Here is a 24,456-nt window from a genome sequence, read left to right as displayed (position 1 = left end):
ACTTATTAGATACCTTTGCAAATGGATTCATTAAACACCAAAGTACCAAAAAATAATAAATAAAATAAAACAGTTCAACAACAGACAGTCCTTCTGGGGAGATTTCACACATTTTGAAACTATTTTCTGTCTCTGTTTTCCTGCAAGAAGTTAATGACAGTGCACCGAGGATATCTCATCTTGATGTGGATCACATACGAACAGTTCTGGTCACTCATCTCCAGAAGAGTCCTGCACTTTCGGGCCGCCGCTCAGCCTGGAGGTCTCCCTGCGTTGCTGTAGCTCCAGCAGGGACTGGACATGGAGACGCCTCAGCGGCTTCACCTCCTCTACAACTGAGAGGAGAAGAACTATGAAATGATGGAAAACACGAGCTGAGGACTTGGAAATGTGGCAGAAGGTAGACTGGGGCCGCGTGTCTGATCTCTATGCAACGTAGCTAAACAGCACCACCTGCCGGCTTCAATAACAAGGACGGTGCATTGAAACCAAGTGACGTACAGGGGTTTGAAGATACTGACACCACCTGTTGCACCCCATAATTTCCTGAAATGAGAGTCGTACCTTTGTCATAGTGCAGCTCGTCCCGGTTCCCGTACACCACATACATCTCCAGGAAGTTGAGGAGAGCGCCTGTGACGAGGAACCGGTCAGGGAGGGGAAGACTTTTGATGTAACGCGTGTCCAGGGCGAAGGGGTTTGAGGGAGAGGGAACGGTGCACAGGCACACCAGCTCACTGACGATGTCCCACACACGAATGCCTGTAAAATAAAAAGGACAGAAAAGATTTTTTATTCTAATAAAACATTTGTAGAAATCCAGCCGAAAATAGTCATTTTTAAGACTAAGGCACCTTAAGTTTTTTTTCACAAACCTACTCCACAACGACAGTAGTCTCTAAGAAGGTTAAACTCAAGCTAAGACATCTGCGTCTAATTTAGTTCATGGAAAATGGTGTAATTATTGAATCTGTGCAGTGAAACAATAACTTTCCCCTGTTTGGATTCCGCACATTGTTTCCATACCTCGTGTCTGCCAGTCTGCGATGGACTTGAGTTTCATGGGTGTGTCCCTGACCATCGAATCGGTGCCTCCAATGTTAACCAGGCGCTCGTGATTGGAGCGTATCCAGGCGTAGGGGCGCCCGTACTTGACGTAGCCAGCCAATAAGAAAAGAGTGCAGTTCACCTCCTGTTGGGGGACAAGGTGGAGGTTGTGGGACGGAGCGGGCAAGTTAATGTTACATTTTGAGGTGAGGTGAAGAACAGGCCTGGCTTTCTGAAAATGTGCCCGACACTCTGAACTGTCCTTTGACTGCTGTTTTTCCCTGTAAACAAAATCAAGAGTGGCTGAAGCACTTACAGGTACTGCTATCTCTCTTTCACTGGGAGATGCTGGGAGAAGATGCTCCTCACTGCTGGGGTCCCTAAGAATACAGAGAGAGGTTAAACAAACGTGTATCTTAAGTCTGCATGCAAGCAGCTAGATTTATTTTTCTGGCCTGCAGACATTTATCTCATCAGTTGCTTTGCTAAAGACTCGACGGTCGCATTTACTTAACAAGGAGAGAGTATGAGTGTGTTGCACGGAAAAACAATTAAAAGAAGTGGCATCAGGCACCTGGCGGTCTGCGGCTGCGCCTTGGCGTGCGTTTGCGGCCGGGGGTCTCGTTGGCCCGGCGGTTCCCCAGGCAGGGGAGAGCTGCCGCGACTGGCCAGGCTGGGGGAGCTGCTGCTGGGGGAGACATCACTGCTGTTACAGCTGCTGGTGGAGGAGTAGGAGGAGGCTCTGGACACCACAAAGCCCGGGGAACGCCAACCCTGCAGGACAGGACGGGTGACGGAGAGGGAAGGTGGCACTTATTGTGGCATCGTTCAAGTGCCGTTTGGTAAACACATCAGGAGGACAGATGTAGTAAAGACCAGACAGTAAGAATAGACAATGAACTAAAGCAGGCAGCACTGTATACAAGACAGTTTATCACATATTATGACTGTGGGTCCAAAATTCTGTATTTTTTCCTCTAAACTTTTGACTGGAAAATTGAGATGCATGTGTTTGCACTATACTACTATATAGTGTACGGAGAACAAACACACATACAAAACTATTGTATAATATATACTCTACGTAAAGTGATATATTCTTTAAACACACAGATGCCTTTTGTCTACAGAAACTGACCAGATCCTCGTTGACGACTGTCAGCAGCAGCTCCTCTTTCCCTCTGAGCCAAGGCTGGAAGTATTTAAAGCCCTGCGAGGACAAAACAACACGTTTGTGCACAAGACCGCTCGGCACACTGCCCGTGTGATCTTCTCTGCAGTCACTGCCAGTGTGGTCAAACCTGTAACGATCCAAGCAGGGCCAGGTCGCTCAGAAAGTGCTGCAGTTTCCTCTTCTGCTCCCTCTCTCTTTTCTATCCAAACACACACGCACGCACGCACACACACACACACACACACACACACACACACACACACACACACACACACACACAGAAGAAGTATATCAGTGTCACAGGCAAAATACAACTACGGATCTCACAATCTCAATCTTCCTCATCTTTAATAAACCTCCGGCCCCTCGAGCGGGGGCCCACCAGCACTCTCCCAGTCTAGTATCCTAGCAACACAGGCAACGCCTCCTCACAGCATCCCGCATCTCTTATCGGTAACAAAGACTTCATCCGTTACAAACAAGCGATGCCAATTAGGGACAGCGCGTGAACCGCGATGCAAGCGTAACGTGCACTTGCGGCAAAAAAATGCCTCTCCCAACAAAGCCCGTCGGTGGCGATCCCTGCCGGAAACCCTGCAGCTGACAACAGAGCACACGCCGCAAAGACAACAGGACTCACACTGCCGCTGCTCATCTTGATCCAAATCGCAGACAACGTCGTCTCCTGCCCCGGCGATCATGGCGTGTTGCGCCACGCCGCACTAAAACCCCGTAGTCCGCTGTTCGAGCTGCGCCCTCTCCCTCCGCTTGTCTGCCGCGGTGACGCACGGGGCAGACCGAGGGGGTGTCGTTCTCCTCGGGTGTTGCCGCTCGGTTTATCCGCCGTCGGTTGCACCGTGAAGTCGGGGCCGGTGGTGGGGGTGTGACGCCCCTAGCGGCCACATCGGTGGACTGCGTTCGACCGGCACAGCTGCAGTCTGGAACTGCTGCAAAACTGGTCACTCTTGATCATTTCTGGACTTTGTTGTGGAAATGCAGCCAGAATGTCACTGACCAACCAGCGGGAGGCTCGATAACACTCCCATGTCTGTCTGTTAAGAACGAAGCCTATAGACTATATAGTAAAAAAGTTAGGAGTCATTTTTGAATTGGATGCAAAATTTGATTAAAAAAACCCACTATGTTGGTAAAGCTTTTCCATCTTTCCATATAAAACTATTTCTCTTATTTAGAGAACTTTTATTTTCCCTTGTCTTAATTATTGTTGGCCTTTTTGCTCGTGTCACTCAGTTCGCCTTGTCTTGGCTGCAGCGCCTCCAAAAATGCATCAGGAGAAGCGGCCATTTCTCCCCTGGATCAACCTCCCTGCACTGGCAACAAGTCAAATACAACACTGCCTTTTAAGAGTCTTCATGTTGAAGCGCTGCAAGGACTGGCTGAACGCGCCGACGCAAATGCAACTCGGCCCCATCAGACACACTTTACTGTAGCCTTAGTTGGCCTGCCGTGAGTGAAATCAGACATCTGACACGGACGTTTGAACAGGACAAAAATAATCCCTTTATTCAGTCACAGTCAACAGGGAATCAAAGGGGGAATGTTCACAGTTTATCAAAACATCGGTGTCTCTTAACAAATCAACATCATGTGCAAAAAGAGCATTGATTAACAGCACTGTCACATTATGTCTAAAGATTGGCTATCTTCCCAGAAGACAAAGGACAGTTCAGCCTAAACGTTCTCGGAACCGAAGTGGATGAAGAAAGTCCTGATCTCTTTAGGCGAGATGGTGACAGTGAAAGTTTCTTCTCCACAACTCCAACACCTTTGGTTATCTGAAAGAAGGAAAAAAAGGGCAGGCAACGTGTTTAAAAAGGAAGAAGCTGTCACTTCGCTTAATGTAAAATAGCGATGCAAGTCTGTTAAAAAGGCATTTCAGTAACAAAGGGACCTCTTTTCGACCAACGAAATGTATTGGATTACTGTGGCTGGTCATGATCAGAAGGTAATCAGTCCCGATATACTTTGTTCTCCTGTTTGCAGCCATGTCTCACTTGTTTCTAGGTTATCTGTAGTCCTCCACTTCCACCTCTGCAGACTGGTGATATCCCAGGTTCCCGTGAGAGAACGCTCCTCCAGCACTTTTACTTCCCCTAGGCCCTGCAGAGCAGCCTGCTCATACAGGAAAGAACCATTCCAGAAAAAGATTTAAAATTATGATAATCCAAGGATTTGCATCTAACAATACCATGACATTAATACGTAGAGCTTGAGTTGAATTTTTTTAATCAGTACCTTTAAGTTTATGGTGACCGGCTTTGAAAGCTCAGGATCTTCTCCCTCCTCAAACAGATGCATGATTCTCAACAGGACCCGATCATAGTCCGGCTCCGAGTGCAGATCCTTACCTAGGTGCATGTCGCACAAAAAAATAAAATTACATAATCGAATCCCGGAGACAAACAAATGCCAAAGCTGCTCGGAGAGAAAAATCAGCAAGGACCTAAAGGTGAATGGACAGATTGTCGCGTGTCCAGCATTTTCTCCCCGCTGACCTGAGCGTACGTGACTGAGGTGAACGTCGTGATTAGAGCTGTAGTTCCATCCGGGGATACTGAGGCTGAATAGGTGGAGGTTTGGCGGCAGAACGACTGAACGCACGGGGGAACTTTCCCTGTGCTCCTTTTCCTGCCAGGGCTTCTCTGGGTGTACGAGAGATTGGGGAGCACAGCATAGAACATACAGGGAGAAAGGATGAGGTACTATTCATAACAACTGTAATGTGATGCTTCGTGTTTTTGCCAGCCCTGTTTTTTCGATGTCATGCAGGCTTATGAAAAGGAGCACTCACGAGGTTGGTCTATGGGCATGACGAGAGGCCTGTGCTGCAGCTCTACTGCCTCCCTCTGGTAAAGCGTGGAGGTGGCACTGGTGGAGCCCAGCATCATCCACAGGGTGGGCCGTACAACGGTGCTGTCATTGAGGGTCAGGTTGTAGCCGAGGTTCCAGGGCAAGTTGTTCCAAAGACGGCGGTGAAGCATGACCTGGAGGGGGGGGGGCAGGTTGTTGACATGTTTCTGTCTGAGTGGACAGTAACTGAGTGTGTGCCTGCATTGCTTTTTGTACCTCTAGTTGTCCGTTGGCCCGACTGGACACACCGTGGGCTCTTTCGCTGATGAGCACCAGTCTGCTGAGATCATCCTCTATGTAGGCTGTCCGAACCATGGGGAAGTAGTTCTACAAAACGCATTTTAATACTGATCACTGTACATATTAGAGTACTCAAACTCACTGGGACCAGTTGCAGAATTTAAGTCCTGGAAATGCCTTGCAGCCTAAATCTGAAGAATCCACTTTATCCGGGGACTTACTCTTGCTAAAGTGTTATGCGTGAACTTCCTGAATGGCCTCTTCATCATCTGGTAGCCATTGTCATCCGTGTACAGGGTCCTGTTGTTCTTCAGGGCAGTGCTGGTCCTGAGGACGACCTCTGCGTTGAGATGAAGGGGCCCCAGCGAATAGGCCTGCTCCAGCCTACGACACCGCGATCTGGTCCCGAAACATTCTGGGACACGGGTGGTGATTGAGTAAGCGTAGTCTTTATCGCCTTCCTCCCTGAAAGATGCACATTGTTAAATTATAGGAGTGAAAGTAACAATTAGAAAAAAAAAAGTGCTGATAAAACCAAAAGTTCCTTTTACCCACCTGTAGAAGTATTGCCTGATCTCAGACACAATCTTCCCAGGTATAATCTCCATTTCCACAGCCTTGAAGGCCCGGAAAGCTGAACCATTAGTGCTGAAGATGTAGTTATCGGAGATGGGCCCCGCTTTAGCATCTCCATTTGCGTGGTACTCCCAGAAATCCTGAGTCATCCTTACTCTCCTTTTTTCCTCACTACCAAGGATGCCAGAGAGGTCAAAGGTCAGTGAGTTACAATAGCGCAAGAGAAAAAAAGAACGAGTGCGCGATAATATGGAAAATCTTACAGATAAGTGATGCTGTGCAGTAGATTGGTATCCTGGTCAAACATGAGCTTGTAACATTCACTCAGAACTGGTAGAAGCCTCCTCCCTGGTTTTGTCCAGTCCTGGACGTGGCGTCTCTCAAACAGAACCCCTTTAGCTTCATAAGTCCAGCCACACTTGGACCGCCGAGCGCAGCACGGCTTGTCCGGGAATTTAATCAAGTATTTTCTGTGCTGAAGGCCTCCCAGGTCCACCACGATGAAAAGATCATAGGTCACATTGGACTGCGCTGATCTCTGGATCTGTAACAGAGGGACGATGATGTGATCGCAGTATATATTAACTAGATTTTCTGTTTCTGAAATGCAAAACAAATTTGTTCATACAAAACTGGATGAGTAATATTCAGACAGTAAATGTTTTTTTTGTCACTGTTCAACTCATAATAAAGTTTTAAAATCTAGTATAACAGACACCTGATAACTTGAATTTGATCAATCTGAATCATGTGTTACTTTTTTGCCAATTGACAGGTAGGAATACTTTTAGAATTCATTATTTAAAGAGAGACCATGTAACTTCTGAATAAAGACATTTCACATTTTTCTCCTACAAGTCAAGAGTTAAATTAATAAGCAATACAACACATCATTGCTCGGTTTTGTACACCCATGGGTTTTGCCGCAATAGCCTTACTTGGTCTGGTATGACCAGTAGCCTATAGTGGCCAGTGTTAGCCAACTTAAATAATGGTGACTTTATGACTCTTCTCTACTTAATGTTCCACTATGTTTCAGCACTGCTCGGTATCCTGTAACAGCCGAGCAAAAGCTACAGACACTGTAGTTTCGCTTGAAACGTTTAAACATTTGTTACTATCAGCTTTAATAATAATACCTGTGCGGGCACAGGCTGTCCATCATCATCAAAGACGGCTGCATTCGGGAAGGTTACTGTGACGCTGATGATAGCGGTGGTGTTCCACGCCAAAGGGTTGTAAACGATGACATGTTGCTCCAGAGTCTGGTGACCACCTGGCACGAGGAGATACCACTTTATTTAAATGGTAACCCAAATGATTGTTTGAGACTGATCTTGATGCTGGCGTTGGCATTTAGTTCAAAGCATTAATTATTCCGACAACTAATCTGTAGCCCTTTATGTATTATTAAATATGTTTTGATGGAGAATGTTGAGTTTGACGCAGCCTTTTTCTAATAAATGAAATACACTCATTCGCTTTCTTTCCACAAGTTAGTAGAGAAGATCAAAAGGTGGCTCTCCCCAAAGTTAAAAAAAAAAAATCATGCCTACCAGCACTTCTAAAACTCACTAATTAACACTTATCTCGTTTCTTTGATCCATAAACAAACAACAATTTATGATTTAAGGGGGTGCGCTGCGCCAATATTAGCATGCTATAATAAGCCGCAGTCCTCTTGCAAACACCTTTTCTGTGGCTGCCGAGGACGCTGGGGATGTCAAGGTTGTGGGGCAGCAGAAAGAGCGCAGCGACGAGTTCCTCCACTCCCATCATGGCCTGCATGAGATGCTGCAGGTACATGTTTGCCACCTTGGGCGACTCGGTGCCAGTGATACCATCATGGTGCTGCACCTAAAAGCATACGCCAAATAACACTTCGTGGTGTTGGAATTGTAAGCTTTTACCTGTGTCCTGTGCAGGTGTTTAAAATGTGATATTTCATGTCATCCCTTTCTGATAAGAGGAGTCCAGGAGTTGGACAGTTTACCTCAGAGACAGCCCAGCGCAGTGCTCTCAGTTTGTCCAGGGCCCAGTCTTTAGCTACAGGTCCATCGGGGAAGCTGATTCGGTACCGAGTGAAGAGAGTCTCGGCTGCGTGCAGCTGGGAACTAGCTTGCCGTGCCACTCCTTTCAAAACATTTCTGGAGGCATAAAATCCTGTCCATGCCTGGTACGGTTCTAGGAAATACAACATTTTAGCCACAGTAGATGAAGAAAACTGTGCTTTGACCTCACTTCCATCCTTTAACGTGAGCAGCTGATGCATCATATTGCGTTTTAGGATACAGATCCTCACCAGGGGAATACGGCAGAAAATCTTCACTCCCCCGAATCTCCCACACAAGATTTGACTGGTGGATGGCTTGGAAGTATTCACTTAGACTGGCATACTGGACTGTCACCCCGAACTCTTTGCTGTTCTGGTTGATGTACTTCATTAAGGGATCCATGTTGTTGAACTGTACAGATGAGTTGTAGAACTGTTTGTCACACCCCTGAAACACACGCAGCAAACAAACATTTAAGTAAGAGAATTTTTTTCCTAACAAATTTACTACACTCAACTGGATTTGATACTAAATAAAATGATCCCGGGTTTCTGTTTACTCACCCATGGCCAGAGCACATGGTTAGTCCTAAACCATGCTGCCCTCTGCTTAATGTTCTCCACCATGGTCTGGGCGTAGGCGTGTACTGTCTTCTTAGTGACGGGCAGACTCATGTTGGGGTAGACTCCATCTTTAGGTGGATCTGGGAACAAGGCAACTCCATTCCAGTAGAAGCCAGAGCTGCAAACAAAATGTTTTTGATGACACTTTGCAGTGTTTCTATTCAATAATACCCCACTTTTCCTTTAAAATGGGAATGGATTTATGCTAAAATTCAACTCAGTATTTCATTTATTCCAGTATACAGTGTAAGACAGGCGTATCTGTTACCAATGATCCTAATACGTTATTAGTAATTTACATACTGCTACGAGCTTTGGGCTTTGGTGGAATGAAATTAGTTTCCTGTAGTAGTGGACACGAAGATCGAAAAACACAGAAAATAAACATAGAAATAGGGAACATTGTATGAGCCAGTGAAGAGTCTAAACATGGTCTACCTGTTTGAGAATGGCAGGTGGGATGGAGTGCAATAACTAAACTGGTCCATAGTGTGAGTGAAGATCTGCTGCTTCTCTCTTAGAGAGGGAGAACCTCTCCATACAAACTGTAGTTTCTGTACAAAAAAAAAATAGATAAACAACTTGCAGTGACTATTTACTGCTTCATCAAAATAAGGTGTACACATTGCAAAACAATTCCAATTTACATCTCTGTTGAAATGGTATGAAAACAGCTTCAAAAATGTTCTCCTTGCGTTAACTTTCATACACTTCTTAATTATTCCCTCCGCTGATTTATAGTAAGCAAGATCTAGCCATGGTATTTGCATTTAGACGCAGGCACCAGCTACTACCTTTTTTTCCTGCATGGTGTCTTTGAGGTCATAGTCAATGCGTGAGATAAGGTGGGCGTTGAAACCGGCCAGGGCGAACAGGACCGGCGTGGTGGCAGAGGCGCCAAAGGGATCCACGTGCCAGGAGAACTGAGGACGCACCCCGAACGTCTCGTAGAGGAAACCGTGTCCCTCTGAAATAGTGGGTGAAATTCTGGGTTACTACATAAGACTTTGTCACTGGAATTGTGGGTTACAGCGGCAGGGAAATGCGCAGTACCACCTGTCATTTGCAATATCTCATCGCGTAGATCAGTTACAGCCTCGTCGTGCATCACTTGGCCCCCGATGATGAACTCGAGTCTACCTTCTTTTACAAGCTGTCGCACCTACAAACCCAACCAAACCATAACATGTCAGATATTAACTATGGATGTAAAGGGTGTCTCAGATCAGTTCAGAACTACCCAGCTTGTAGAAACAGAGACTAAAACTTGGATATCTTGGCCTCTGCTGCTTTGATTTTGACTACTCTCTTTGCATATCCCAAAACTTTATGTAAGTGCAACACAGGGGCATCCCTTTAAAAAAATATATCGCGTACGGTGAGTTACAGAGACTATCTTGCATTATTTTATGTCAGTACAGAGTCGTGACTCATCACGCGTCCTTACTTGTCTCCGGTGGGAGCTTGTGGCCACAGTGTCCCACCACAGTCGAAAGAACTCCTGCTCCACAGCGATGAACCTGCGGTCTCTAGCCTTTGACAGCTCCTCAGTCACACTGGTGTACACATTGGCCGCATAGGCGTGCATACTCTCCTATGGGAAAATACACACTCAAATTCACATCTGTAGAGAAAATACACGTATTTATCCCTATCATATGAGTTATAGTAGTGTGGTGAAAGGAACCTGTTAAGCTGTACTATATATGCTTGAGAAGTTTAACACCTTATTAGAAAACTAGACACGGAAACCTACTTGAATAGTGTACACCCAGCCAACATCCATGTGACTGTGAGGAATTACAAATGTCTGAATTGGCATGTTCTCGCCCGTCACTACATCGGGGTAACAACAACAGTAAACAAACACAATAACAGGTAAAACTATCATCCTTTTTTTTTTTTTTTTTTTTTTTTAGCCCGTAAAGGAGGCGAAGCGGTCGATCACGCCTAAAATCTTCTTCCTTGTTATTGTTGAGCTGCAGCACGTGACTCTGACGACTCAAAAATATTGCAGTACGGAAACCAAGAAGGACCAAATCGGTTTAAAACCCTGTGGTGACCTTTACGCCGGAAACAGTCATTGTAAACACTGTGCACGTTTGGAGGTGATAGCGTATCCTCCCATGTAACATAAAAAATGTCAAAAACTACCAGAATTGCATTAGTATTCGGGGGTTTTGTAACGGCGGTTGCCGCTGCGTTTTACCCCATATTTTTCTACCCGCTCACGCATAAAGAAGAGTACAGTAAGTGGCTTAAAGCCTTCCCTCACTTTCAGTTACATAAATAAGACAGTTTACAGTGTCCAGCCTGTCGTCATTTAATATGTTGCTGCGAATTAAGATATTAGCATTGTGCTAATTCTCTTCCTTGTTGCGTTACTTGGCAAAGCATAAACTAAGCTAGGTTATGTTTTAGCTAGGAGACGCTGGCTAATACGTTCTTAAGTGTTGGCACTTTTTTTTTTAGTTAACTAACCTTTGTTTTCTGGCACTTTCTCAGCCCTTTTGCATTGATTTAACTCGACGAACTGCGGGATTTGTGACCCCCGAAACATTCAACGAAAGCTCTAAACAAATCGAAAGATTAAAAAAAATAAATAAAAATAGAAAAATAGAAAAAAAAGTGTTGTCCACCCAGCAATAGAAGTTTATCACCGCACACCGAGAGGTTTCCTTTCAGTTTTCCATAAACCATAAAAATGTAGTTAAACCAACTATGACATAGATAGAATGATGCCAGGAAAATACATTAAGCTAAGTAGTTATGGTTTCAGCATATGTCTGGCCATTTGTGGCCAGCGCAGATGGAAAGCAGTAGTCAGGACATACGGTAAAATTGTGGCTGAACTTCTTCTAGTGTTACTGACAGTATAGACAAAAAAAAGAGAGAACAATTAAGTCTGATAATAACCAGCTGCTTGTTTGTGACATTGATTTTGGCCAGAAGCTCTTCCACTAAATGTACTGTGCTGTTCTCTCTTTGCTAGGAGAAGTCCAGAAGACGAACCGGGCAGGAATCAACCAGGAGGATGTTCAACCCGTGGGTAAGAGCACATGGTAGATTTAAACAGGGGGGGGTGGTTTTGTCACTGCAGTACATTTATGGTATATTTGGTGTATTTATTTACGATGTTTGAGTCGACATGACAGGTATATTATATACCTGATGAAGGTTTTGTAGACTGAAACGTCCTGAATGAACATAATAGCACTAAGTGAGACAGTGTGCTGGGCTTTTTTTTTTTTTTTTTTTTTCACTTTTATTCAACTTTCGAAATTGGTCAGTATGTATTGGACTTTCTGAATGACATATATTAATGTAAATTTACAAAACTTTGTATTTGTCCTGTTCATCATATTTCATTCCCTCCAACATCAAGCAAAAATATACTGAATGTAAACTTTTAGGAAACCCATCTTATTTGTTGAGCCACACTCGTAGTAAGTTAAGCTTTGTAAAAATGTAAGGTGTGGTGAGAAAAACAGCCACTACTTTATGTGCTGTTCAGTGGCTCATCAGTTGTCTAACATCACCCTCTTCTTGCTGACACTGTTTATATCTTCTTTTTTTTTTTTCCCCAAAGGTGTGAAGATATGGTCTGATCCGTTCAAGCCTGCAGGCAAATGAAGACCAGAGTCAGCTGTCCTTCCCTAATTCCAGACAACGATGCTGATGGAGAATGCCTTTTTTGATGAGTGTTTGGTGCGTGAGTGAATGAGTTTATTTTTGGTTGTTGAGTGATTCCTCATCCTATAAATAAAGTTTAAAGTTCTAAAAGCTTAAACTTGATTTCCCTAAAGATTTCTTAATATAATTATTTGCTATATGGGGTAAAATATTGTGTTGAGGGACGCAAAAATATGACCACAAATGTGCTTTCTACCCCCAGTTCATCCAGTTAAATGTCCAAAAATTAAAAAATGACATGAGGGGCTGGTCGATGTTTATCCACAAGGGGGCTCCCCATGGCTGCCTGTTTAATACAGACACTGTTGAACTGTGTATTGTTCTGTTTGTGCATCTTAGATATTTTGGAAAAAACTGTTGTATTTCCAAAAGCCCTGCTCTGGTATGCAGCCTGTTGGAAATTATAATAAAATACGGTGTTTTGTTTACCCACGCCATTCACAAGAATCTCTTTTGACATTTTATTTTGATTTAGTTAATGCAGGAGTGATAAAAACGTTTCAGCAGATGAGGGACAATGTCCAGTAATATGCAACATCATCTTCCCAAATGGAAACAGTAGAGACCGAGTTATTCCAGGACACATCACTCTGAATTATGATTTCCCCATCACAGGCACAGGGTTTTAACTGTTGCTGGGCTGTTTAAATGGCATGTGACTCTAGCTGTGTTTTGCCCATAGGCTGAAAGGATGGGGAAGAGCTCCATGGTCGTCTTGTTCAAAATCCTACTCGATGTGATCCAGACTCCCTTTACGAGTCCACGGGTGCTGTAAAAGCACAGAATTCCAAAACTACCATTTTTTTCCCCTGTACTTTTGTGGTTTCCTGACATTGACCAGCATCCCCTTTCAGAGTTTAGTCCATCAAAGTCCTTTCGGAGGAAAGATAGATTAAGAAAGAGCTAAAGCATGTGTTTATGGTCCTTCTGAGATGGTGCATTTTTAAAGTTGCCCTTAAATCTTTCACAGTCCTCGATGTAGCCTGTACTTTCGGACTTTTAGGGCCATGCGTGAGGCCCACTGCCAGCAAAACCGACTGCACGGGCCAGCAACGGCCACTCTCCTTCTAAACCCCCCAATCAACAAGCCCCATTGTTTATGAGAGGTTGTTATTGTTGGGCTGCATTCAGAAACAAGAGAAAACTCAAGAGCCCGGCTGCGCAGAGGCATCCAAAGTAAAGAGAGTGCAAGGGGTGAGGGGGTGGTTAAGGAAAAACGAAAAGCAGAAATTCCTCTCATTCCCCGCTGGTGTTTTCCAGATTCCTCAAGCGACAGCTCTTCGGCTGTGTGAGTGAAGTAAGCAACCAGAGGGGAAATTGAAGCGAACGGCGAGAGGAAGAGAACCACATTCTTGAGGGGACGCGTCACCTACACACAGAATAGAAAGACACTCAATCTCTGTTACTTTGCCTGGCAAAGTATGCAACAGGTTGTGCAGCATGGCCCGCAGATTTTTAGTCCTTCCTTGCCATGAATCAGTGCTTGAATCACTGTGACACTCCGTGTCAGACACATACTCTCTCCTTATGTCTGTCTTTTCTAAAGCAGGCCTCAAGTCTGTGCCAGGCTTTTATGGTCCTGTGTTGTCTCCTTCTCTTTATGCAGCCCTTGGCCCATTCAGCTGAATATGTAGACAGACACCCATCACTACAAAACTTTCAATAGGGTCACACCGCACTGCGAACCAGTATGAACTCAACAATGTCGCCACCGCATCACTTTTACTATCCTACTATTAACCCATCACACAAATCTCTCTCAGCCATTGAAGGGGTTTTCGGAGAGTGGTGGCACGTCGTCCCTCTAAGCAGTTAAGCGTGTGCTCAAGAGGAGCAGATAATTGGCCAAGGTTTCTAACTAATTGCCATGGGAACGAGGGTTGATAGACAGGCCACAGGGTTGGAGAAACAGCAGAGAGCATTCGGGAAGGGGTGGGATCGCATGTAAAATACGAGCAAACGCCTCGCCCGTACTGTGACAAGTGTGGAAAATAGAAACAAAAAAAATAACAAGTTAACAAAAACAAGAACTTTGGAGAGCTCCAAAGAGCCTCTTGATGACACACTCAGTAATTGGAAACAGAAAACTGTGGTATTCATGTACAGCTAGAGGGATTTCTTTTTGGTTGCTGTTGTTTATTTTTAAGTACACAATTAATTAATGGGGTGCATGCTCCCCATCAAAGAAAGAAAGGATGTGATGTGGGGGTTGGGGGGGGGGGTAAACCGAACATCAATATGTCCACATTATAAGCATCATCAGTATCAACAAATACAAAATAGAAAAACATCCAGGTGTCTACGCTCAGCTTATGCAATACAGCTACAAAAGAGTACAGACATATGTACCTGTCAAATAAGGGAATAACTGGAGTGTAAAAAAGAAAAAAAAGAGGGAACGTCAGAAAAAGAAACTAAGACTAGATCTGAAACAATTGGTCAAAAACAGACCAAACAATGAATCCATTAACTGAGAAAGTAAACAGTAGTTGGAGCTCTACTTAAGACAGAGACGACAAAAGAAAAAACAACTTTACAGACACTAACAATCATTATGTGTACTCTTGATTCTGGGTTTCTCCTGAAATGAGTTAATTAACAATATACAAATAGTTCAACCTTTTTACGAAATTGTGCTGCGCAGCGTTTTTAAGTATAACTGAGTCTTTACAAAGTATAGATAAGAAATGGACTTGCCGCATACTGTTTGTGAGAAAACACAATTAAATCTATTGCCAGGTCATAAATGGATTTATGGTCCATTAAAAGAGTACTCCACCAATTTAGCGCAGCACTCCTATAAGACTGTCAGACTCATGATGGAGGGTTAAAAAAAAAATCCATGCAGCAGAACTGGAGTAATTTCTTTTAAAATTCCAGGCATTCTTCCCTGTCAAAACGTGCCTACATTATCCATAATGATAGTGGCTAATGGTATCCTTGAGCTGCTAGCCTCAAGCAGAGATGAGGAGATGGCTACAGAGGTCTGGTAACCTCTCCACACACTCACATTTTTTTTTTTTTTTTTTTTTCATTTTCAAACTTCGGTCGTCAGACCCAAGCGTCGCTGACTCCCGTGACGTCATTTAAGGCACTTGGTCCGATTTTGCACAGCTCCCGCTAGAGCTCCGCAAGGCTTTACACAACAGAGACAGACTTCGATGTGTAACATTGGTGGAGTTCCCCTTTAAGGCCGGAAAGTGGATCCCTCTAAACCTAATCCAGTGCAGAGCTGGAATACATACGCAGGAGTATAGCTTATATTAGACGCTATAGTCCGCGTCCTGTGTCTGAATGATGCATTTCTAGTAGACTAGTAGATTTTTAGTAGACTGCATGCAGATCACTAAAGCGATGACTATTTCACCACAGACGTCACCAAAAACGAAAAAGGAAGAATATCACAGATTATCCCTTAAAAACAAATTCAGCACACATGCACACAAGAGCAAACACACACACGCAGACACACACACACACACACACACACACACACACACACACACACACACACACACACACAGTTGGTTTTCTCCCACAAAACAAGCAGGAGTCTACATTTCACATCTCAAATACACTGCACAGCCTTGTAAAACAATGTATCAGAGTGCTGTCCACATTCCTGGGTCAGCAGGCGCACGGCTGTGGAAACAGATAGTATAAGGCTGAAGCAATGTCTAGGAAAAAAGGCTCTCAGCAGGCAGGCAAGGCAAGCTGCCCCAGTGACAGTGCGGTCTGGAGTGAGCTAGTGTTACAGCTAGTGCGTGAGTGTGTGTCTGTGTGTGTGCGTGTGTCATTCAGGAAAGAAAGCAAAGAAGCTCAGTTAAGAGGAACCCAGTATCCCCTAGAGACTAAACTGTGGTTGTGGAACTTACTGGAACTCCGAACGTCATGTGTATCCTTTTGTATTGTGTTCATATTTGCCCCAAGCGGGGCCACAAATAGATAATTATGGTTTGTTTTAGGTTGCATCTCTGTTGCCCACTTGTGAAGGCATTGCAGTTCATTACCTCAGTGTGTCAGATCTTAATTGAAGCCGTGTGCCTAGAGAGCCAATGGTAAAAGGGCAGATGATGCAATTACGGTTTGTCTACTATTTGTGTTTACAATTTAGACTCTCGCAGGAGCTTTCGATCATAAACAGTATGTGTAGTAATTGGCCATCCAGCAAAGCATGTGTGAAAACGTGATGAAGTTTTTCAATCACCCGATGACTGTGGAAGTGTGATTTTCACCCCGTTTTTTGTCGTGAGTCTCTTTTTGTTTAATGTAGAGACTGTGGCCCGTGGAAAGAGATACGGCTATGTACAGTGACCCAGTACTTACCCACAGAAATGCCTCAAAATTAAAGGAACAAGTGCCTCTGCTGTGTTTATGGCTGCGCCCGACGGGGCCTTCTTTCTTCACAGCTCTTCAGGCAGCCAGTGAATGTGATTAAGCAACACCTCTGAATGAGATGAGTGGGAAATTCTCAAATGTGCCAAAATCCTGTCTCTTGGCTCATGCCCATATATGGATCATTAGAGGAAATGTCAAGTAATTAGCTGGAGTTTATGGTTGGAAAAAAGTTATTATTTCCTCCGTCCTTTTTTTTTTTTTCAGTGGAGAGGAAAATCTTTGTTAGGGACAGCCCTCGTCATGCAAACCATCTTTTCCTCTTTTAACGTGTCGTCCCATGTTCCACTGATTCTATGGAACCGAAATGTTGAAAACCACAGTTACATTTAACTCAGAACTGTTTGATTAGCAGAAAACCACACACACGCATACATACGCACTGATTGAAATATTGTTGTCACCCATCCTAAACACACACCATTACGCCACCACTGTCTGAGCGTGTGTGAGCCCTCGGCCGTCAATCATGTTATATAGTAGGTTTCCGTTTAACAGTCCCATTATAATCTTAAAAATGTCTTATGCACTAAAACAGCAGGGGGACTGTTGATTTAGGCGAGGCTACTGACAAAGAGGGCCAGGGCTGTAGGCGATCATGCTGCTCTTCCAAACCTCTCAAAAAAGCTACGAAAAGAGGGTTGCAGAAAGTGAGGGAGAGTGATTTATAAGGCACCTTTATACTTGACACGTTCATTTGTGAAAATAAGTCTGTGGCCTATCAAAGCCATCGCTTACATTAAAAAACCTTGGAAAGCTCTTTTATACTGCTTTTTTATACCCAGTGGGCCAGTTTTCATTCATATTTCCTGGCACGCCGGTTTACTCCCCCTCAGTCTGAGGGATTTTATCAAAATAAACAGTTTAACCCCGAGACAGCATTTAAAAATTATATTAAAGTGAACAATAGAGAAGGTATGCAATTTCACAGAGCTGTTTAACAGCATGTAATGCAATAAAGATTGTTAAAAATGTGCGATATTATGATCTAATGTGACATACAGAGTCTTGTTTTAGTTGGACTCTATGTGCAAGTGGACTGAATGATTCAGAGTGTTGAAAATACTCACAATACCCTGCTATTTTAATGCTGCAAGATGAACTGCATCCTGCTATTAGTGTTTTACACACGGAGCAAATTAATTCAGTCAGTCAAACCCATATCCTCTGGCATACCCGCCGCTGTATAGAATGGAATTGTTCTACTAGATGTTTAGCATCCACAGTGGCATGTGATCAGTCATATTCAGTGTGTATTTTCATTTTAGTGTGAAGGGCATGTGGGTGAGCTGACACAATTTCCCTCTGTGTTCCTTGTGGGTTTTCATTAGGGCCGTGTGGATGACAACAGAATATATGACTTGGCTAGGGACGGGAATTCTGGGAAAGTCATGGAATTTTGGACGCCTTGACGGAACACAGGCTGTCCGCTTCTGGCCCATTCCCCACCGAGGAGGAGGAGGAATCCTGTTGCAGTGTGTGTGTGTGTGGTGGTGGGCCTTAAGGACATCCTTAGGGGGCTGACCCAGAACAATGACAGGTTTACAGCACAGCACCGGGCAGGCGGACTCACATGTGGCTAATATCAGAGACCAGGATCTCTCTGAGTGCTAGAGCAGATTTGACACAACGTGATTGTCATTATGAGTAAGGCTGGTAATCTGTACTTTTGCCTAGGTGGGGAATCTACTGTATCTGTTCAATGTATTTACCCTCCTCATGTAGCCAAAAAATCCTTAAGGCTCCTGAGAAGAAAATCCATGAGGAATCACTCAGTCTCTTGTATTTTGGAACAACTGCCTTTTTAGATTTTTTGCTGATGAGTAACATGCAAAGTTGTTTCAACAACTCCTTTTGGAACATCTCGTGACAGAACTTACAGATATGTTTCACTTTATTGCTCACAGATCCGGAGACCTGTGTCAAATTTAAGTTGCAAAACTGAGGACTTAACTTGGATGTGACGGCTGTGAGACTTGACTCCCCACAGACTTGAAAGTAAAAACATTTGAGTCTCACGTTTTGACCCTGTAAAATCCCGGACACAGTTCTCAAAGGAAAATGTTCAAGGACTGTGTCGTTTTAATGGTCAGCTTTATTTGTTTGTCAGGAATCGAGACTTAAAGCCTTGTCTCAAATGACTTGTTACGTGTTTTGCACTTATCCTTAAGGACTTTATGCTTAACTCAGGATTTGGCTGGACATGTTCATAAGGAAAGGAGACTTAACTTGAGGCTGTCACTTTTACAAGACTTGAGACTTGACTTGGACTTGGTTCAAATGACATGGACTTGAGACCTGAGTTGTGACCCACTATTACAAGACTGGAGGCTCAACGCAGACTTGAGGCTTGCCCTAAACTTGTTCTTAAGGACCTGAGACAACTTGAGGCTTGTTATCACAAGACTTAAGATTTGACGTAGACTTGTCTCGGTTTACTTGAAACTTGGCTTGGACCTGTCTCGCATTACCTGTGACTGGGAATGGACTCTTCCTCAATAACTTGTGACTTGTAACGTAGATTTGACTTGAGACTTTGAGATCGGGATTCGATTTAAGACTTTCGATCACTAGACTTGAGACTTGACTTGGACTCAATTTACTTTTGACATGGCTTGGACTTGTCTTTAAGGACTTGAGACTAGACTTGAGACTTGCTCTCACAATACTTGAGACTTGACTTGGGCTTGTGTCAGAAGACTTGAGACTTACTACGACAGATGTGACACTTGATTTAAGCCTCTCTATCACAAGACTTCAGACCTGATTTGGACTTGACTTGGACTCAAATTACTTCTGACTTGGCTTTGACTTCACCTTAAGTTGAACTTGCCCTCAGAAGACTCAAAACCAGATCTGATTGCTTGTCAGGTTTTCAAAATATGTAAGCCGCTGAGAACAGCGCCATCAATTTTGAGTTAAGATTGTGGAAATGGTAATATTGTATCCTTTTCAATAGCTTTAAAGCCTTGGAAAGGATTATCTTTCCACAACTGCTCAAGAACTTCATTATTTCCTACATTTGTTCGCCTCGGCTGTACGTGCAACGGAGGGTCAAAAATAAACCTTGGTCATGTCATGTGCATAACCCTAAACCTAACCGCAGGATTAAATAGCACCCATATGCACTGATGTCAGTAGGAAATTTGCAAAAAGGACTGAATTGCACGCGTAAACCTCATCCTCATATTCTGCCCAAAGGGTAAACTTTTGCCATTTAATGCCATTTACAGAAGAAAGCCAGCCTGAGATGAAAGCAGAATCATATCCCACCTGAGCTACAAATGATCTCTCCCTTTTGGCAGTGGGCTTACTTTGTGGTCTCACTTTTCCCTGCTCCCTGCTGCCTGCTCATCCATCCATCCCTCCTTTCCTGCTCCATTCAGAGAGCGAGAGAACAAACCACATGTTTCGGAGAGGAATCCTGAACGGGCAGCATCCCAGACCAAAGTACCTCCAGTTCTCCAGCCCCCTGGCATCACTTAGCTCTACCCTGTCATTAAGGACAGGGTTGGATGATTTGTGTTGGAACTCAGCCCTTTGTTGGAGTGGGATGGGTGCAGAAGGGGGGGGGGGGGGAGTAGAGGAATGATGTCATCTCAGGTTGGCTCTGGAAGTGGGCCGGGACCTGTGGTGGCAGGAACGGTGTTTTCTTTGGGCTTCGGTGCAGGAAAAGACGGAAGGAGGTGGAATGGTGTGGAATATGATGAACACAATTGTGTGCAATCTGGTATGTGTGCATTTGCTGTGTATCTGGATGAGTACATATGTACCTTCTTTTGTTTCATGCGGTGGGCATGCAAGCGGCTGCACAAAACTTACAATGCGTGTGTGAGTTTGTCTGTGTGTGTGTGTGTGTGTGTGTGTGTGTGTGTGTGTGTGTGTGTGTGTTTGGGGGGGGGGGTCGCTCGTCTGTGTGCGAAGCCATGTGGTTGGAAAAGTATAGGCTGTTTTATGTTGTGTTCGCTCTTTGTTTCAGTGTTTCTTTAGTGGGTGGATGGTTGAATGAATCATTTGGACAGAGGCTGAGGTATCAGAAAGAGTGGTTTGGCTTGGGGGGTGAGGGGAGTGGAAGGGGGTAGGGGGAAACCGACATGTACTTGTGGCTTCTGGATTCCTAATGCACACTACTGCACAGTGATGTCTGGCTCCCTCCTGCTACATACAGTATGTAGTTTGAAACATATCACATACGCCACAGACAGCAAGGACTGAAACTAATTATCCAAAAGATTTATGTTCTGGTACATCTACGTGTACTTTATCTTAAGGGTTAATTCCAATATGTTGCAATTTAGTTCTTATTTTTGCAGTGATAATAGCATTGTACTCATCAAGTTAATTTTCTGAGATCTTACAAATACCTTTGACTAAACTTAGCCATTGTCACATGACTGGGACTCGACCGAAGCTTGAAGACTACGTTATAAAAAATGTGCAGCGATTTAACAATTAAGTTCCCCGAAAGCAGTAATACTTCACACAACATGATTAGCAGAAGGTTTAGGACTTGGACTTGACCTGAGGGGTCACAGGATGATAAGTGGGTTAGAAGTTTAGAAAATATACTAAAAGGATTCGATCTGCTAGGTAAAAATTGGCTTATTTTAAGGCTTTTCTGTACTATTTGCTATCTTCCTGTAAAATATTTTATTATTTCGTCTCTTTAGGTCTCCAAATATTATTCAAAATGTATTCACTGTGAGAAGAAGTCATTGCCATATTGCTTTGTTTTAGCGGCCACAAGCTAAAAGTTTAGGAAACACACATTTAGAGTGCTATGAAGTAACAAATAAATATAGAAATATATTTAAGTTGCTAGGATGGGTTGTGGTTTATTACACAACTTCTTCCCTTTTTTTTTTTTTTCAGTTCATTTTTTGTGTCTACATTTATTGTTCCTGCAGTTACAAGTTGGCTTTGCAGCGAAAACCTATGTGACTGCCGCACAAAGATGATGCATCCTTTGACTCTCGGCCATCTTTTAGGGCGAGCCATCGGATCAACCGTAAATGGACCACAGACAATTTAACATGATGGCCAAGTCGATGGATCTTTAATGGCGCCGAGATAGAATACGTCCTTGCTCTGAAGTACAGGAACCTCTTTATTGACTTTTCAAAGTCAGTCACATCAAAATATTAAATTTTACGTTGAACTTTTAGTGGAGGACTTTACTTTTATACATTGTTAAGCAATTCCTTAGAGCCACATATGCACAATTCACATATTAACACATTCATTTCACAAGTAAACGGCTAAGGACATGGACTTACTATGCACTCCCAATGTTATTTCACATATTTATTGCAACTTTTTATTATCTCTGCCTCCAATAATATTTAGATGGAAGGGGACTGATAGGAGCAGAGTTCCAATAACAGAGATTAAGTGCACTGGGGGTGATTGTGCAGCATTTTGAGGAGAGAGGCGTCTGCCTAAGTAAACTCAGCCCAACACTGAGGAATTGCGCTTTGGAACGGGGCGGTGTAAACGGAGCGCGGGTTTAGCCCAAGGGAACTGGGCTCAGTTTTCCGAAAGCCTCTATCTCCCGCGATATGTAGTGCGATTTGAGGAGAGACGAGGTGTGTGCTTGTGTGTGAGTGTGTGTGTGTGTGTGTGCGTTAGGGGGGTTATTCAGAGGAAGTAGATGGAGGGCTTACAGAACGGCTAAGTCAGGAAAACAAGTCTCAGGAAACCCTATACCTCACTCTGGCACCAACACAGACGTTCTTTCTTTCTCTTCCTCTGTCTCACTCTTTCGTTCTGTCTCTCTCTCTCTCTCTCTCTCTCAGCCCGCCTGTCTTGCTGTACCTCTCACGCCCCTCTCTGCCTGCCTGCCTGCACTGGAGAAAAGAGGAGTGAAAACAACAGCAGTCAGAGCAAAAACAAAACAAAAGCTACACTTGACACTCTGTGCTGTTAAGATAACAGCAATGACTTTCTTGGGAGTTCAAGCTTTCTCATACCAAGCATCTCTCTCGATTTCCTTTTTCTCTATTTTTTCCTTTCTTTGCAGATTTTTGGTGCTTTTCTTGAAGGATGTTTATAGTTATTTGAATTTTGAGCAATATTATTGAGGCACAGGCTCAGACAATAACAAAAAGTCAAATCAAAACATCCTCCAGTTCCCTAAATACGATGTAGGGAACTGTATATATACAGCGGAGTATAGTATACAGTACATAGAAGTTAAGTGTTTCATCATCTGGAGCTTTCATCTGTTTCACATCATCTTCATCAACAGATTGAGTCTGAGTTTGATTCTGAGCAACTACACAACTTCTCCTCCATGCTGACATAAAAGGTTGAGCTTGATAGTTCTTTCTAAACAGCAGTTTACAAACGGTCTCAACTCATGGTCATCTTCATTTTTCCATGACCTAGCAATAGGATGTCTTTCTTCCAAATGTCACCTCTTTAGGTAAATTTGTAAACTTGTAAGCAAACAGTTGCTTATTTACACATTGTTATAGAGCAACATCATCATTCATTTGGAGTCAAGTTCTGGCCGTCTGTTTAATATTCACTAGCTCTGTTTTGTCACCAAAAATCCTGCTAGTTGCCATGTTCCACCACCTAGCTGCTAACTGCGTCTGTGTGCCGTTTGGTGTTGAGCAAAGAGCGTACAGTGGATTTTTCGAGCTTTTAGAGCTTTTTTTCCTAAAAACGGCTGCTTTCTACTGACGAAAATAACACTGATGAGAGTTGTAAGAGTGAACCAAAACGGTAAAGTTGTGGGCTGTAAAAACCAAAATAATGGGCTGAAAGACGCTAAAAAAACTCCTAAAAGTTGAGGAGGAATGCTGAGTTGAGTTATAATGCTATGCAGGTTCATCACTATGAGCGACATACGCATAATCATTTGATAAATTGATAATATAAAAATTTTGATAATAGCAGCTTTAAGTATCTTTCATTTCTTGGTGTTATAAAGCCCCCAGTGGCGTTATTAAGAATAACTCTTGCCAACAGTTTGAACAATCAGATCAAGTGCTTTCTTCCAAAGGCAGGTTATTTTTATAGCACATGGTCCCTTAAAGTTTACACTCAATGCACGTGCCTGGAAAATTACAGTCAAATAATGCAACTGAGATGGAGTAATATGTGTCTGCTTATTCAATTATACTTTAATAATTTCAGATGGGTATTCACTCTGTGAGTTTTGAGCCACTGACCAGGTTTCTGACCCATCTTCCTTCTGACAGGTCCTCTTGCCCATTTTACAAAATTTGGAGTAGGAGATCATTTTCTCACCTGTCAATTTTGATACGTTTTGTAAATCACAACAAACTCACTACTTGCGACCCGTGCACATGCGGACGCAAAGAGGCCTGCGGGACTTGCAAATTTATCCGCAGTTTGCGAGCAACAATCATTCATAAAACATGACACTACCAAAATTTGCAATGCGTGTGTGTGCAGTGCTCGCTTTTGTAAAAGGTTGTACAGTTCTCCAGGCCTGTTGGGTATCTATTGACGACACATGTCCTTTGCCTTCCCGAATTTGATGCTTTATTTGTATCATTTCAGAATTTCTTCCTATATCTTCACTTTTGTATTTTTCTGCTCTGTGTAAGGCTCTTAACAATCAATCCTCTTTCTGTTTCTGTTTCTTTCTCTAATTTCCTGCCTCATCTCTTTCTCTCTTTTGCATTGGGGTTCTTTCATCTCTCCATCAGTTCAATTAAAGGGTGCTTTGTATGTCGTTGAACCACTAATGTAAATCACTTTTTCTCTGTCTCACCCTTTCTTCTACTCTTTCTTCCTCTCAAGCACACAC

General features: G+C 43.5%; 3 protein-coding genes across 5 annotated transcripts; 1 reads left to right on the top strand and 2 right to left on the bottom strand.

The window, feature by feature from the left end:
* Positions 1–6: 6 nt before the first annotated feature.
* si:dkey-19b23.7 lies at positions 7–3,096 on the bottom strand. Its single transcript, XM_040141265.1, has 8 exons — positions 2,862–3,096; positions 2,349–2,420; positions 2,186–2,257; positions 1,622–1,821; positions 1,364–1,427; positions 1,027–1,192; positions 565–762; positions 7–335 (listed from the first exon to the last, which is right to left on the bottom strand). Exons 1-8 carry the CDS (start codon positions 2,874–2,876, stop codon positions 211–213), a joined length of 912 nt encoding a protein of 303 aa, XP_039997199.1. The 5' UTR covers positions 2,877–3,096; the 3' UTR covers positions 7–210.
* A 622-nt stretch (positions 3,097–3,718) lies between these two features.
* man2b2 (mannosidase, alpha, class 2B, member 2) lies at positions 3,719–11,544 on the bottom strand. Of its 3 annotated transcripts, none has more exons than XM_040141469.1 (19): positions 11,420–11,544; positions 10,033–10,179; positions 9,642–9,747; positions 9,380–9,552; positions 9,024–9,139; positions 8,526–8,703; positions 8,211–8,409; positions 7,902–8,092; positions 7,600–7,765; positions 7,048–7,184; positions 6,172–6,452; positions 5,888–6,079; positions 5,554–5,797; positions 5,309–5,419; positions 5,034–5,226; positions 4,738–4,884; positions 4,478–4,590; positions 4,237–4,354; positions 3,719–4,017 (listed from the first exon to the last, which is right to left on the bottom strand). In XM_040141469.1, the coding sequence occupies exons 2-19, from the start codon at positions 10,171–10,173 to the stop codon at positions 3,914–3,916; spliced, it is 2,910 nt and encodes a 969-aa protein (XP_039997403.1). In that variant the 5' UTR covers positions 10,174–10,179; positions 11,420–11,544; the 3' UTR covers positions 3,719–3,913. The 3 variants fall into 3 exon arrangements, with proteins under 3 accessions (XP_039997403.1, XP_039997402.1, XP_039997399.1); XM_040141468.1 differs by lacking the exon at positions 11,420–11,544 and adding an exon at positions 11,067–11,178; XM_040141465.1 differs by lacking the exon at positions 11,420–11,544 and adding an exon at positions 10,342–10,589.
* On the top strand, positions 10,617–12,706 carry smim20 (small integral membrane protein 20). The gene is made up of 3 exons (XM_040141470.1): positions 10,617–10,834; positions 11,578–11,634; positions 12,175–12,706. Exons 1-3 carry the CDS (start codon positions 10,726–10,728, stop codon positions 12,216–12,218), a joined length of 210 nt encoding a protein of 69 aa, XP_039997404.1. The 5' UTR covers positions 10,617–10,725; the 3' UTR covers positions 12,219–12,706.
* Positions 12,707–24,456: the final 11,750 nt, after the last annotated feature.

The sequence above is a fragment of the Xiphias gladius genome, chromosome 12 (assembly GCF_016859285.1).
Source record: "Xiphias gladius isolate SHS-SW01 ecotype Sanya breed wild chromosome 12, ASM1685928v1, whole genome shotgun sequence".
Lineage (NCBI taxonomy): Eukaryota > Metazoa > Chordata > Actinopteri > Istiophoriformes > Xiphiidae > Xiphias > Xiphias gladius.
Note: the sequence above shows the minus strand (reverse complement) of the source record. Positions and strands in the feature narration are given on the sequence as shown.